Raw genomic sequence first — 15,228 nt, 5'->3', positions numbered from 1 at the left:
ACATCAGTGAGCTTTACGATATAGAGTTGGAACGGTGTTGATATCTCGAACTTTCAAAAAATGAATGGAAGTGAATGGGGACAAAAACCGGGCGTGGCAGGTGGGTGTGGGTTCGAATCCCCATGCTCAGTGGGAAGTAAGCGTATCTAAATGCTGTATGTGAGTGGGGTTACATCAGTGGGAAGTGAGCGTATCTAAATGCTGTATAGAAGAGCTACAGTGTGTGTTTGGGGGACGGGGGGGGTAAATACTTTATCTTTAAATCCTAGCTCTCGATTTGAGTATAGGAAAATCCCATTCTAAAAAATGAATGGAAGTCAATGGGACCAAAAAACGCTACAAAAGCGGGCGTGGCGGGCGAACGCGCGGGCGTATCAAAAAGTTGTATACAAGCGCTCCATTCCCGTATGGGCCGGACGATTTGGCGCTGGAACGGGGTCGATATCTCGAAAACTGCGGGAGGAGAAGCACGGACAAAAAACCGGCAGAATAATAATAATAACTAGAGATGTGCATTTCCGGAGAAAATGCGAGTGTGATTGCCGTGTGCCGGTCGGGCGGGCGCGTATCCTAATGCTTTATCCAACTCGGGGTGTCATCAGTGGGCTTTACGATTTAGAATTGGAACGGCGTCGATATCTCGAACTTTCAAAAATTGAATGGAAGTGAATGGGGACAAAAACCGGGCGTGGCAGTTGGGCGTGGGTTCGAATTCCCATGCTGTATCTGAGTCGGGGTTACATCAGTGAGCTTTACGATATAGAGTCGGAACGGCGTCGATATCTTGAACTTTCAAAAAATGAATGGAAGTGAATGGGGACAAAAACCGGGCGTGGCAGGTGGGTGTGGGTTCGAATCCCCATGCTGTATCTAAGTCGGGGTTACATCAGTGAGCTTTACGATATAGAGTTGGAACGGCGTCGATATCTCGAACTTTCAAAAAATGAATGGAAGTGAATGGGGACAAAAACCGGGCGTGGCAGGTGGGCGTGGGGTCGAATCCCCATGCTGTATCTGAGTCCGGGTTACATCAGTGAGCTTTACGATATAGAGTTGGAACGGCGTCGATATCTCAAACTTTCAAAAAATGAATGGAAGTGAATGGGGCCGAAAACCGGGCGTGGCAGGTGGGTGTGGGTTCAAATCCCCATGCTGTATCTGAGTCGGGGTTACATCAGTGAGCTTTACGATATAGAGTTGGAACGGCGTTGATATCTCGAACTTTCAAAAAATGAATGGAAGTGAATGGGGCCGAAAACCGGGCGTGGCAGGTGGGCGTGGGTTCGAATCCCCATGCTGTATCTGAGTCGGGGTTACATCAGTGAGCTTTACGATTAAGAGTTGGAACGGCGTTGATATCTCGAACTTTCAAAAAATGAATGGAAGTGAATGGGGCTGAAAACCGGGCGTGGCAGGTGGGTGTGGGTTCGAATCCCCATGCTGAATCTGAGTCGGGGTTACATCAGTGAGCTTTACGATATAGAGTTGGAACGGTGTTGATATCTCGAACTTTCAAAAAATGAATGGAAGTGAATGGGGACAAAAACCGGGCGTGGCAGGTGGGTGTGGGTTCGAATCCCCATGCTCAGTGGGAAGTAAGCGTATCTAAATGCTGTATGTGAGTGGGGTTACATCAGTGGGAAGTGAGCGTATCTAAATGCTGTATAGAAGAGCTACAGTGTGTGTTTGGGGGACGGGGGGGGTAAATACTTTATCTTTAAATCCTAGCTCTCGATTTGAGTATAGGAAAATCCCATTCTAAAAAATGAATGGAAGTCAATGGGACCAAAAAACGCTACAAAAGCGGGCGTGGCGGGCGAACGCGCGGGCGTATCAAAAAGTTGTATACAAGCGCTCCATTCCCGTATGGGCCGGACGATTTGGCGCTGGAACGGGGTCGATATCTCGAAAACTGCGGGAGGAGAAGCACGGACAAAAAACCGGCAGAATAATAATAATAACTAGAGATGTGCATTTCCGGAGAAAATGCGAGTGTGATTGCCGTGTGCCGGTCGGGCGGGCGCGTATCCTAATGCTTTATCCAACTCGGGGTGTCATCAGTGGGCTTTACGATTTAGAATTGGAACGGCGTCGATATCTCGAACTTTCAAAAATTGAATGGAAGTGAATGGGGACAAAAACCGGGCGTGGCAGTTGGGCGTGGGTTCGAATTCCCATGCTGTATCTGAGTCGGGGTTACATCAGTGAGCTTTACGATATAGAGTCGGAACGGCGTCGATATCTTGAACTTTCAAAAAATGAATGGAAGTGAATGGGGACAAAAACCGGGCGTGGCAGGTGGGTGTGGGTTCGAATCCCCATGCTGTATCTAAGTCGGGGTTACATCAGTGAGCTTTACGATATAGAGTTGGAACGGCGTCGATATCTCGAACTTTCAAAAAATGAATGGAAGTGAATGGGGACAAAAACCGGGCGTGGCAGGTGGGCGTGGGGTCGAATCCCCATGCTGTATCTGAGTCCGGGTTACATCAGTGAGCTTTACGATATAGAGTTGGAACGGCGTCGATATCTCAAACTTTCAAAAAATGAATGGAAGTGAATGGGGCCGAAAACCGGGCGTGGCAGGTGGGTGTGGGTTCAAATCCCCATGCTGTATCTGAGTCGGGGTTACATCAGTGAGCTTTACGATATAGAGTTGGAACGGCGTTGATATCTCGAACTTTCAAAAAATGAATGGAAGTGAATGGGGCCGAAAACCGGGCGTGGCAGGTGGGCGTGGGTTCGAATCCCCATGCTGTATCTGAGTCGGGGTTACATCAGTGAGCTTTACGATTAAGAGTTGGAACGGCGTTGATATCTCGAACTTTCAAAAAATGAATGGAAGTGAATGGGGCTGAAAACCGGGCGTGGCAGGTGGGTGTGGGTTCGAATCCCCATGCTGAATCTGAGTCGGGGTTACATCAGTGAGCTTTACGATATAGAGTTGGAACGGTGTTGATATCTCGAACTTTCAAAAAATGAATGGAAGTGAATGGGGACAAAAACCGGGCGTGGCAGGTGGGTGTGGGTTCGAATCCCCATGCTCAGTGGGAAGTAAGCGTATCTAAATGCTGTATGTGAGTGGGGTTACATCAGTGGGAAGTGAGCGTATCTAAATGCTGTATAGAAGAGCTACAGTGTGTGTTTGGGGGACGGGGGGGGTAAATACTTTATCTTTAAATCCTAGCTCTCGATTTGAGTATAGGAAAATCCCATTCTAAAAAATGAATGGAAGTCAATGGGACCAAAAAACGCTACAAAAGCGGGCGTGGCGGGCGAACGCGCGGGCGTATCAAAAAGTTGTATACAAGCGCTCCATTCCCGTATGGGCCGGACGATTTGGCGCTGGAACGGGGTCGATATCTCGAAAACTGCGGGAGAAGAAGCACGGACAAAAAACGGGCAGAATAATAATAATATATTGAAAACGAAAATAACAATAACAATAGTGTGCTTGCATTCTGCAATCACACTAATAATATGACTAACGGATAACAATAGTATGATTGCCTTTAGGCAATCACACTAACTAGAGATGTGCATTTCCGGAGAAAATGCGAGTGTGATTGCCGTGTGCCGGTCGGCGGGCGTGCGCAGGTCGGGGGCGCGCATGCGTTTAGAAGTGGTGCGGTGCGTGGGGTGTGAATACTTTCTCCCAGACAGGCCACTGTATCTGTGCACAAGCTGTGGTGTGAGCACAAGTTCACTCTGGGTGTGTTTGAAAAGCCAAACCTGTAAAAAAATGCATTTCTGCACGTTTGTACTGCTTACAAATCAGTACTCATTCATTTACATGTGATTATCACTGCAGGGGCCATGGTATTGCGCAATCTATGATCGGCTGTGTCTCATTTACAGATTTCAGGCATAGTGCACTCAGACTTCGGTCCCTCTTTTAGCATTTAGCAATTCCCATTGATTTCAATGCATCCGTTAGCCTTGAAGCTAACGGATATAAATATCTTTGTTTCTGTTGCAGCGCGAACGATATGACGCTCACTGCAAAGTCTAACTGCACTATAATTTCATTCTGTGCAGCGTTTTCATCTTAAAAATCACTAATACTTTAGTTACAGACCAAAATAAGTCAGATTTTTTGGCGGCCGCCATTTTCTATTCTCAGAACGGCCTGAAGATGCCGTCTACGTCATCACGTTGACGTTCTGTGGAAAGCCAAAAGTGTCAAGATTTTTGTCCAAAAATTCGGGCAAAAACGGGCATAAATGCCACACGGATGGGCGTATCCGGATGATTTTTTGGATTTGGGCGCTAATTAATGACCCGGTCGATCAAGGGTTGGAACGGCGTTGATAGCTCGAAATTCATTTCAAAATGAATGGGAGTCAATGGGGAAAAACGGGCACCTTAAAACGGGCACTGTGCCCACAGTGTTGGTTCGATCAAAAAGTTGTATACAAGCGCTCTATTCCCGTATGGGCCGGACGATTTGGCGCTGGAACGGGGTCGATATCTCGAAAACTGCGGGAGAAGAAGCACGGACAAAAAACGGGCAGAATAATAATAATATATTGAAAACGAAAATAACAATAACAATAGTGTGCTTGCATTCTGCAATCACACTAATATGACTTTCGGATAACAATAGTATGATTGCCTTTAGGCAATCACACTAATAATAATAATAAACATGCCTGATTGCTTCTTTGTAGTGCATGAGGGCTTCCTGTAGTTTGCCCTGCTGCTGTAGGACACTGGCAAGGTTGGAGTGGGCTGCAGCAAACTCTGGGAAAACCTGTTTTACACGAAACAACACTTAGACCTACATCAGACTATATTTTGGAAATGTATAATCCGTATATAATATGGTGTGAACCCTTTCTAACCTCCAGAGCTTTCCTGTAGAGCTGCACAGCGTCCTCGATGTTGCCCTGCTCGCGTTTGATGTTGGCCAGGTTATTGAGCGAGTCGGCATGCGTCGGGCAAAGGCGCAGAGCTGTGTTATAGCACTCCTCAGCCTCAGACACCTAACAGGACAAAACGGTCAGTCTTATACAACATCCAAAGACAAAACCGTTCTAGAGAGCAGATCTACAACAGTAGGTTCAGAAAGCTGATAATCTGTAATTATAACATGAAGTACGACACTATAATTATATAGACATTAATAAAAGTATAGTGTAATCTGAGAGAGAGAGAGGGAGTTACATTGCCCTTTTCCTTCAGCGCGTTGGCAAGATTGCAGTAAGCATCGGGGAAGTGTGGCTGCAGCTCGATGGCACGCCGATAGGTGTCGATGGCCAGATCGATCAGACCCTGCTCGTAATAGACACAGGCCAAGTTGCCGTGGACCACGGCGTGGTTGGGGCTCAGGCTAAGGGCTCGCAAATATCCAGCAACAGCTCTGTGAGGAAAACACCACTGCAGATAAGGACCATAGATCTCAACCAGCATTAATTTAGACACCATAATGACTGAAAAAAGCCTGAAAATTTCCAACAATGTCGAAATATTTGTAGGGATGTTCACATTAAAACCAGATTTGCCACTTTGACCATAAACCCAACCTAAAGCTAAACTGGGTAGTATTTTTATAGTAGCAGATCTAACGGTTTGTAAGATTACTAACAAAAATATTTGTCCAATTTTAATCCTTGAACTCAAATTTACAATGGCGTTGATTCTAAGCTAATTAAAATTGTTTATTTAAGCCACAGTGTCTTATCTTAGAAAGCTTCTGACTTGTTTTTCTACAGACACATCCCTAAAACACTTTTCCAATAACTACAACGGTCATTTCTATTAAAGAGTAAAATAAAATAACACATACATTAAAACAGTGGTTAAATATTCATTCAGAAAAAGTCATTACCTGTCGAAAATGCGAGCTTCTTTAAGCACATTGCCCAAATTGATGTAAGCATCCAAAAAGTTGGGATCCAGAGTCACAGCCTGGCAAAGTAAATAAACACATTAATAAATTGTACAAGGTTTGTTAAGTGCGAGTGTCTGTAAAAGGCACGAAGCGACGTCCATTTACCTTCTCAAAATGATGAATGGCCAACCAAATCTCTCCCTGGGCGTTAAACACACAGCCCAGGTTGCTCCACGCCACGGCGAAGTTTGGCTGCGTCTCGATTGCCTTCAGGTAGCAGGCCTTTAATAGGTTAACAATGAAAACAACAGGAGGAAAAGAGAGAGGGAGAGAGAGAGAGGGGGGCAGAGGAGAGCAAAAAAGAGGGACATGGGAGATGTGGGGTCAAAAAAATAAGAAATTGAATAAAAGAAAGAAAAACAAAAAGGGGTAGAAAAAAGCCAGTTAGATTGCGTTCTCAGATAAAACAAAAAGTGAGTCTGCAGCGTGGGCTCGCGGGCGCATTATTCTGCTGCGCTAAGCTGCATGCTTTTTCCTGCGCTGCGCAAATCCGACCGGCACCTACACTCCGACTCACATTCTACAGTTATGGTCTCCACGAAAACACGTTGAGACGTTATGAAATAAACAGAATCTGATATTCTGCTTCTTCCCAACAGTCCAGATTTACATGAGGACTTGACCATGTCCTGGACAAGGAGGTTTCATGAGAACTAGAAAGAGCTGCATTGTCCAGGAAACATTTACTGACACTGACCTTTGTAATGTAGCTTTTCTTTATGAACAATGAAACTTTAGCCAGTGAAAACACATCCTAAGGATGCTTTAATAAAGAGCAGTTGCGATTATTAGATACAGACATCATGAATGATTAAAATGTCGACAAATTGATGACCTGACAAATTTACCAGGAGTTTAAGCACAACCTTAAATGCCAGCCTGTACTGTAGGTGAAGATCCCTGTAATGCAAGCGCAAAAGAAGCCACGAGTGTGGCCGCTGTGCCTCGCTGCGCCGCTGTCGCCGCTTTTCGCTGGCGCCTGTGCCGACGCGGAATACAGACCACAGACCAAAGCCCCAGGCACTCCTTAGCCCACCAGACTGGCACACTATCTAAAACCCACCACTGTTTAGATACACAACGAGTAATCGCCAATGTGAATTCGATTGAAATACGATTGTTGGATTGTGGTGAGCTTAAAACAACCAGCTAACATTCTGAACGTTTTCCAGTATCGTCCTGTGCTGGGCGGGGGGGGGGTCTGCTGGCGGGGCGGATCTGTAGTCCGTAGGTCGGCATGGGAGGGGGGGAAGGGAAGCGTCTGTCGCGCGCATTTGCTTTGTGTCGCGTTTGTGGCGCTTTGTCGCTGCGCACCCTTGCGTCGCTGCAGACTCACAGCGCATCGTCGGCTCAGCGGAACGCTGCAACTCCAAATCAAGAGGAAAAATAAAATGATAAATCAAAGCAACAGGAAAAAAAACAATTAACAAGTAAGAGTTAGAGGGTTCTTACTGTTTGTTTTGTTTGCTTACTGCATCCAATCCATTGCTCTTTTAATTACTACACCAATGTTAAGTTGTAGAGATTTTTAATAATACTTAGAATTTCGCATTAATTATTTTATCTTATTTTATTTTCTGTTCTTCTAAGGTAGCCACAAGACAGAAGAACTCAGGTATTCTTTTGTTGGCAGTTACAAACCCGTTACCATATTTTTGGACTCGGGAGAGCGACCACAGCTGGAAGAGGAGGAGAGGACTGATGATGCCCTAGTGTTCCTTTTTCCGTCGGACCGCACCTACGCAGGAATAGTGTCACCCACCTGAAACCTTCTAAATAACAATATCAGTGGTGGAAAAAACCAAAAGAGACAAAATAAGAAAACAAGAACGTTAGTAAAAGTTGGCAATCAATACATTTGTTTCATATGGATGTAAAACTCAATACACAAAAAACGAACCAATGAAAATAACGCTCTCATGCATTTCATACGATTTCTAACTCTCAAGTGATAAGAAAATGCTTGTAGGGAAGAAAGGCTTTAAGTTATGGTTCAATCTGTGTAATTTTTTGTTTCTATTGTTTACTTATTGTCTTAAGTGTATTAAAAAGGAGGGAGGCTAACTGGCTTGATCTTCCTCAGATTAACTGAGCACATTTCCTTAGACAAATTAATCATAGCATTAATGGAGAGACAAATGAGAAGATCATTTCTCACATCATTTCCTTACATGTTACCATGATAGGCTGAGTTACATGGTGTAAATACATTGCTTTATCCTGTCCTGCTTTCTTGCGTCCTGCCCAATGGGTAAAGAGAAAAAGCCTGTGGTTTAATGATTTGTATCTAGAAGCCTCCAGCTCTGAAATAAAGAGGTCAATGCTTGTGCTACGCGTGTGTATTTCTTTCTCTCTATCATTCGCATCTGACGCGTGCGGTGGAGTGCAGATAAGGAGCTGCCTGCCTGGCACAGCCCAGGGCTAAGCTCACAGTGCCGCCATAGGATAGCATTAGCACGACTTCCCGAATAAAGCACTGGGAAGGGGGTGTCTACGGCTAAACAGGTAACGGTACGGGTATTAAGTTATGTAAGAAAGAGCACTGTGGAGCCCATGGAAGCATAATTGGTTTGGCTGACGGGTCAGGAAAGCAGCTCTGAGCGCGCACACTCCACGGTCCCTAAGCGAGCGCGCGGGGGGCCGGAGCAACAGAGCTGATGTGGAAGGGTGCTGAACCCTGACGTTCTGCCCCACTCCGCCCCCCTGGGGCAGTAAATAAGAGGGCTTCCAGCCTGAAAGAAGAGATCTCTCTCTCTCTGAGACTTTAATTTACAACAAATCGAGCATTAAGAGAAACGTGTAAGCAATGTGAGGGTCAGAACGGCCTTAATTGTGTGAGGAGGAATGAAAAGAATCAGCAGCACTAGCCATGAGTGATGCTTTTTAAGTATGAACACAATATAATTTGGCAAATATTAAGACTAGTCTGGAAGCCATCTTATTTTTAGCATAGCAAAGATCACTAGCTTCTTAATCAATTCACCTTGTTTTGTTTAAGACCGAGCCAGCATAATCCCTCCATAGCGTAATTAACAAAAGCATGTCTGAACACCAACGTCTATTTAAAGATTTCTCGTTTGGAGCCAGCCTTTCTTCCTGTATAGAGGGGTACTGACGGGTAACGAAGCTAAGAGAGAGAAGCACGAGTGAGAGGACTGGCAAAGGATGGACAGAATGGAGGTACTACTACTCAATACGATAAAAAAAAAGCTCAATCGAATAGTGAGCTCCCTGTGATTGACGTTAAAGTCTTCAGGGAACCTGCTCCCACTGATACGTCAGAAATCAGAGCAGCCAAATGGTTAAATTTGGAAGGTGAACTGCGAGCATCTGCGCCTGTTAAACTACCAAGCCGTGATGCTAGGCCTGCTAAACAGCAGAGCGAGTGGTGACATGGGGCTGAAGTGGAGCACAGGTGTAAAGATAGGGAATAAAAGATAGAGCAAAAACAGGGAGCTGAGAAAGTGTTCTGTACGGAGGACAGGGAAGCACTCGCTCCCGATAAACAAGCTTAAGAGTTTAAAATAAATCAACAATCTAAAGAAAAACAAAAGAGGAAATAATCACACTGTGCCCCATGCACGAGCTGACATGTCAAAACAGACCTTTGCCTCTTCCAGACGCCCGAGAGCTTTGAGAAGGTTGCCCAAGTCACTTCGAACACAATACAGATCCTGCAACGACAAACAAAAGTGATCATGTTAACCACAAACCCGACCGAAACAGTTGGCTTGTTATTAAATAGACTTTCCGAGTCGTCGGGTCGCTGTACGGTTCACGCTACACGACTGGATCTCTAGTGATCGGGAGTCTTTCAGGTCGGTGTGTATTTCACACTACACGACTGATCGGTGATAGGGGGTCACGCACTACACCATCTATCACCGACTGGAATCGCAGGCGAGCTTCTCTGCTCTCCCGAACTACGTTCCGTCACGAAAACAAGCGCGAGAAGTGACGAGAGGTTTAACGATACAGCGTCCACAAATGCACGTCAACAAGTAGCGAGCGTTCGAAGTTTGTGCGCCGATGTGCAGCGTAAAATCAAGGAGGAAAAATAAGAACAGCATGGATTGTTCTGTAGTGAGTTGGAGGTTAATAAATATGTTTTGCAATGCAGCGTGGGTGTTTTGTAGAGAACGATCAGGTCAGAAATACTGTAAAACGTGTGTGTGTGCTGATGTATTCTGATATAAACTATATTACGCCCCTGTCCCACCTGTTTACACTCCTCCCCTGCGTTTCCCCTCACACCGTATCTCGCGTTCTCATTGGCTGTTCGACACAGCACTCGTTGCCAGTCGGGCAACTCAGATCCAGATATCTGACAAGCTAGAAATCTCTCGGTCAGATCGAGTTGTTGAGTGAGGGAACGCCGAGTTGCTCCCAAGCCGGCAAATCTAGCGCCGACCAGTCGGCGAGCGAAAATCAGGGCAGAAATCGTGTGGTGTGAACCAGGTATTAGTGTGATTTGGTTTGTCAGACAGTGTTGGATCGGATGGTTAATGCATTTCAATCTGATTTAGTTATTTCTTTCCTTTCTAAGTTCTTTAAACAAAGTAGGCAGAGAATCTTTTAGAAATAATTTGAATGTAGTGCCAGTACGAATATTAATATTATATTTAAGTAATTCTGCTTTTCCTCTTAAATTGGTACAAATACACCAAACTCTTAGTGTTTAAAGCATTTATATTCATTAGTTTCTTTGCAGTAGGCAATTATTTTTCTTCTTATTGTTATTCCACCCTTTATTCGTCTGCGGTTTGAGATATCGATGCCGTTCCGACTCTAAATCATCTGGGCTGTTGAGAACATGTTCAACCGTTCACCCACCACGCCCGTTTTTATACCCATATTTTGCCCCATACACTTCCATTCAAATTTGAAAGGCAGGTTGATCTACTGCACTTCTGCATGCATGACCAAAAGTATTCGGACGCCTACCACTGCTGAGCTGCAAACACACTTTAATTTTCTTCAGGAGTTGTACATTTCTGTTCTATTACTGGGAACATGATTACCAGCATGCATAGTGCAGTTGGCCAATGACCCGATGATACACTAAGCAGGCTTTATTTTTACCACCTGCTTTAGTCGTTTTTGAATACGTTCGAGATCGCACTATAACACCGCCGGCATTAAAAATGCTCCGTAACCTCTTACCGGGTTGTACTGGAGAGCAGAAACGTAAGCCTGCACCGCTCCCTCCATGTCCCCTGCTGCCACCAGCGCAGCCGCCAGGTTGATGTAGCCGTCGATGAAGTCGGGCTTAAGCCGGAGTGCGTGGCGATAGTGATCTATAGCTTCCTGCAGCTGTCCGCGCTCCTTGAACACGTTGCCCAGGTTGGAGTAGGCCTCGGCCAGCATGGGGTTCTGCTTGATGGCTAAAGTGCTGAAGTGGGCTGACCTGTACGTCACAACCGAAACAAAGAAGTAGAAACTAAAATAAGATTCTGTCACTAGGATTGTGTTCACCTCATTATGTCATAAACTTTTATCTTTTCACTTTATTAATTAAAAAGTAAGCAAGCATCACGGAATTTAGATGTTTCGTACTATGAGTTCAAATCCCGATGATGCCACAGTCATATGGGAACAGGTGTTAAAGTTCCTCTTCCCTGTCAAATTTAGATGCATAAGTCTAAACAAATAGTAATTTTAGCACATACAGGGGCAAAACAGGGCACTTACCCTTACCCCAGCAACTTTAGCTGCACCAGGGCATTGCACAAAAATATAAAAATGCTGGCTCTGTGTGTCTCAAAGGATGTCCCAATGAAACTAGCCTTAGTGGTCAAAACCCTCAAAGATTTAGTATGTACATGTATTTTTACTTATTTATTTATTTAGATTGTAATGCCATGTTTAACATGTAAGTGTCATTTTATGGCAAGATAGGCATTATGTTTCTGTCTGCTTATTTAATCTTGTCTTTATATTTTGCTCTATTTTATACGTTTAGTATGCAACCAACTACCAAATTATATAACTGAAACCAAATCATAACATCGTATACAAAATTCAGTAATATTTGTTATTCCCAAGCCCTGTAGCCCTGAGGTAATACCAGCATTTTTCAGATGATTCACCTGTCAAGCCTACGGCACTGGAAGTGGATGGAAGAGAGCAGCAGAAGTACGCCGGTATTGTCTGGTTCCTGCCGCCACAGCTGCATACAGTGCCGCTCCGCTGCCTCAAAATCTCCAGACTGGTACTCGCGGTGGGCCAGCTCAGCCAACCCTTGGAAGGAAAGCATATGTTTTGTTGGTTCTGTTGCACCAACACAAACCAAAAGGATGTTTGTTTTTTTTTTCTAAAATTTTTCCAACATTTTCCATGTTAGAAAAATGGAAATAAAAAAAAAAATAAAAAAAAAGACAAAAACAAAGATGAGGAATATTTCATACTATCGTCATGCATATTAGACAGCGTTCTGCATGAACAAGTTTCTCACGTAGTAGCGGTTCAATATTGGTTTATCCATTTATATATTTAGAGGATTATTTGGAGAAACTCATTCACACAAAAAACACTTGAAAAAAAGTGAATAAGGATGAGTTCAGAAAGAGCTGCTCACTGTATTACACTTTTACAAAGTCTGCAAACCGGTAACACGGCTCATGAGAACAGCAGCATACCAATTAAAATGCTTTTAACTGAAATCATGCTTAAAAAAATAAAAAAGATGCAGGTGGAGAGGGTGGGTATGAAAAACATGAAACAGTGGTGATTACAAACAATTAAATCTGACATTAAGTCCACTGTTCTTCACCTTTTGACTGAAGAAGAAACAAGTTAATAAGAAATGAAAATCTGCCGGTGATTCATTTTAAACATTTGCATGTCGATTCCTAATCCACAGCCTTCTCGCGACATTTATTTATTTATTTAACGTCATGTTTTACACACTTACATTCATTCATAATAAGACGGGTAGTTACTGGTTACACGAGATTCATCAGTTCAAGTCTTTAGTGTCAAACACAGTCATGGACAATTTTGTATCTCCAGTTCACCTCACTTGCACGCCTCTGGACTGTAAGAAAAAAACGGAGCTCCCGGTGGAGACACGGGGAGAACATGCAAACTAGGACCCAGGACCTTCTTGCTGTGAGGCGGCAGTGCTACCCACCGAGACATGGTGCCGCCACACACAGCATTTAAACAAAACATCGTTAACAAATTATCCACAGATGCAGATTGACGACTTGCATGCTCCTGCTGCAATCAGATAAAGAATTAAAGACTACAAATTCACGTGTGTGTGTATACGTCTTCAACCACTGCGAGGATTTTGAATTAATCTGATCCTAAAGAGATTTGCACATTGGGAATGTCAACAAACATCTGGTCACGCCTCATTTAGCTCTATGTTATTACTCCAACCTTTCTGTCGTTGTGTAGAGATAAATACCGGCAGCATATCTAAACATACCTACAGATCATCCTTAGTAGCAGAGCCTGATGGAGATGAAAGGCATGGTAATTTATTCATTCGTTTTTGCGAATTTTTATACTTTTTAAAACATCTTCAACACTTGCAGTACTGTAAAAGAACTGTACTGTTGCAGAACTGTTCCGACAGGCAATTATATAGCAGAACAAGAAGGAAGGAACTGGAACAGATGAATGATTAGCCTCTCCAAACAAAGATCAGAACTTTCCAGACTATGTTCTCCTCTCTGGTTCTTTTCGGATGTGAAAGCTGGACAACATTTATTTATTAATTTATTAGGATTTTAACACACTTTGGTTACATTCATGGCAGAAACGGTAATTACTGGTTACACAAGATTCATCAGTTTACAAGGTTTGGTGTCTCCAATTAACCTGACTGCACGTCTTTGGACTGTGGGAGGAAACCGGAGCTCCCGGAGGAAACCCACGCAGGAGAACACGGGGAGAAAGGACCCGGACCGCCCCACCTGGGAACAAACCCAGGACCTTCTTGCTGTGAGGCGACAGTGCTACCCACCGAGCCACCGAGCCGCCCCGAAAGCTGGACAGTAAAAATAAAACGGGACATGAAGAATATTGATGCATTTGAACTTTTGACTTAAAAAGAACATAAACAATCTAATACTCAGACAAATGAAACTTAATCCCTCAATAAAATCAAACCAGATAAGCAAACTGAAGACACATTACGAGAAGAACCAGTTCGTTGGGTTAGACAATTATGCTTGAAGGTAAAAGAGGAGGAGGACGACCAGCAAGAAGATGGATGAACGAGTCATTAAGAAGCCTAAGAACCCAAACAGAAGACAGAATAATCTGGAGAAACACTATTTATACTATTTTCGCCTCGACATTACATAACAACAACAATAATAATAATAATAATACATGTTTGTGTTGCTTAAAGCATTTTGATTAATTCATAAAAAGGTAAATGACATTTGTACCAAAGGATAAACATATGGGACGAATAATTGTGATTCCTACACAAGGCATCAATGAATATCAAGCAGTTCTATCTTAAAGTAGGTTTAGTTCGTATTTATTTAAGGTAATTTGATGATTTTGTTTACCTGTGCTGTCGGCCACGTTTCCCACGGAGCTCGCCATCTCTCCTCCTGTGCTTGGGTCTTTCTGAACGGTCGTCAGGGTGACAATTATAAACGTCAAATTCTAAATATTAAGTGTTATTGCTACCGCGAGTGAAGCAATTTAATTAAACCTAATTAAAAGGTGCAGAATGATGTCAGGATGGTGACAGAAATGCAGCCTGTTCTTTCTTCCTGCCCAGCTAGCTAGCAATATGCTAATTAGCTAAATGAAATATGACCTCAAACGCAAATTACAAATACACACCAACGTCTTTAGCACTGTTAGATATTCCTCCGTAATGTCAATTTACGAGATTCTGGTTCCAATTTATGTGTAAGTTTCAAGAAAATCTGGTAATCTACAGTTTATTTTCAAAGCGCGATAATGCTGCTAACAACAGCTTCAGCCGAAATGGCGGTTGTAAACGGAACTACTTTTTTAATATAAAAGTAGAGCCACAACTTACACGTTTAATTTGCGCGATATTTTGAATCTTAATCATATTTTTATAAAATAGATATGTTAATTAGACTATATCGAATACATATTAATAGGATATTTTGATTTACAAAGAAAGAAAAATAATTCGTTTCTTAACAAAAGCGGAGGGATCTGCTTTTAAAATGGCCGTGCTTAGATTCACGCTGATTCAAGTATCACTGCGCCATCACTGCGGCAAATCAGCGAAACCAGTCTGTTCGATTCCCAAAACTCGATCGACTCTTTTTCTGGTTCAATGCACTCTGACTTCCGAACAAGCTGGGATTTCAAAGCATTTTCATGTC

At 43.4% G+C, this 15,228-nt stretch overlaps 1 protein-coding gene across 2 annotated transcripts in view; it reads right to left on the bottom strand.

Moving 5' to 3' along the window:
* ogt.1 (O-linked N-acetylglucosamine (GlcNAc) transferase, tandem duplicate 1) overlaps positions 1 to 14,830 on the bottom strand; it is a 33,529-nt gene extending 18,699 nt beyond the window's left edge. The window contains exons 1-9 of one of the 2 annotated variants that reach the window (XM_063000320.1): positions 14,425 to 14,830; positions 11,983 to 12,133; positions 11,057 to 11,300; positions 9,499 to 9,567; positions 5,999 to 6,115; positions 5,831 to 5,910; positions 5,167 to 5,362; positions 4,845 to 4,985; positions 4,653 to 4,753 (exon numbers count right to left, since the gene is read on the bottom strand). In XM_063000320.1, the coding sequence (XP_062856390.1) occupies positions 4,653 to 4,753; positions 4,845 to 4,985; positions 5,167 to 5,362; positions 5,831 to 5,910; positions 5,999 to 6,115; positions 9,499 to 9,567; positions 11,057 to 11,300; positions 11,983 to 12,133; positions 14,425 to 14,461 (1,136 nt within the window). In that variant the 5' untranslated portion in view covers positions 14,462 to 14,830. The remainder of the gene's footprint in view (positions 1 to 4,652; positions 4,754 to 4,844; positions 4,986 to 5,166; positions 5,363 to 5,830; positions 5,911 to 5,998; positions 6,116 to 9,498; positions 9,568 to 11,056; positions 11,301 to 11,982; positions 12,134 to 14,424) is intronic. The other variant, XM_063000321.1, reaches the window with a different exon arrangement.
* Positions 14,831 to 15,228: the final 398 nt, after the last annotated feature.

Source organism: Trichomycterus rosablanca, chromosome 8 (genome assembly GCF_030014385.1).
Source record: "Trichomycterus rosablanca isolate fTriRos1 chromosome 8, fTriRos1.hap1, whole genome shotgun sequence".
In the NCBI taxonomy this organism is placed as follows: Eukaryota; Metazoa; Chordata; class Actinopteri; order Siluriformes; family Trichomycteridae; genus Trichomycterus; species Trichomycterus rosablanca.
This window is presented reverse-complemented; position numbering and strand designations above follow the sequence as displayed.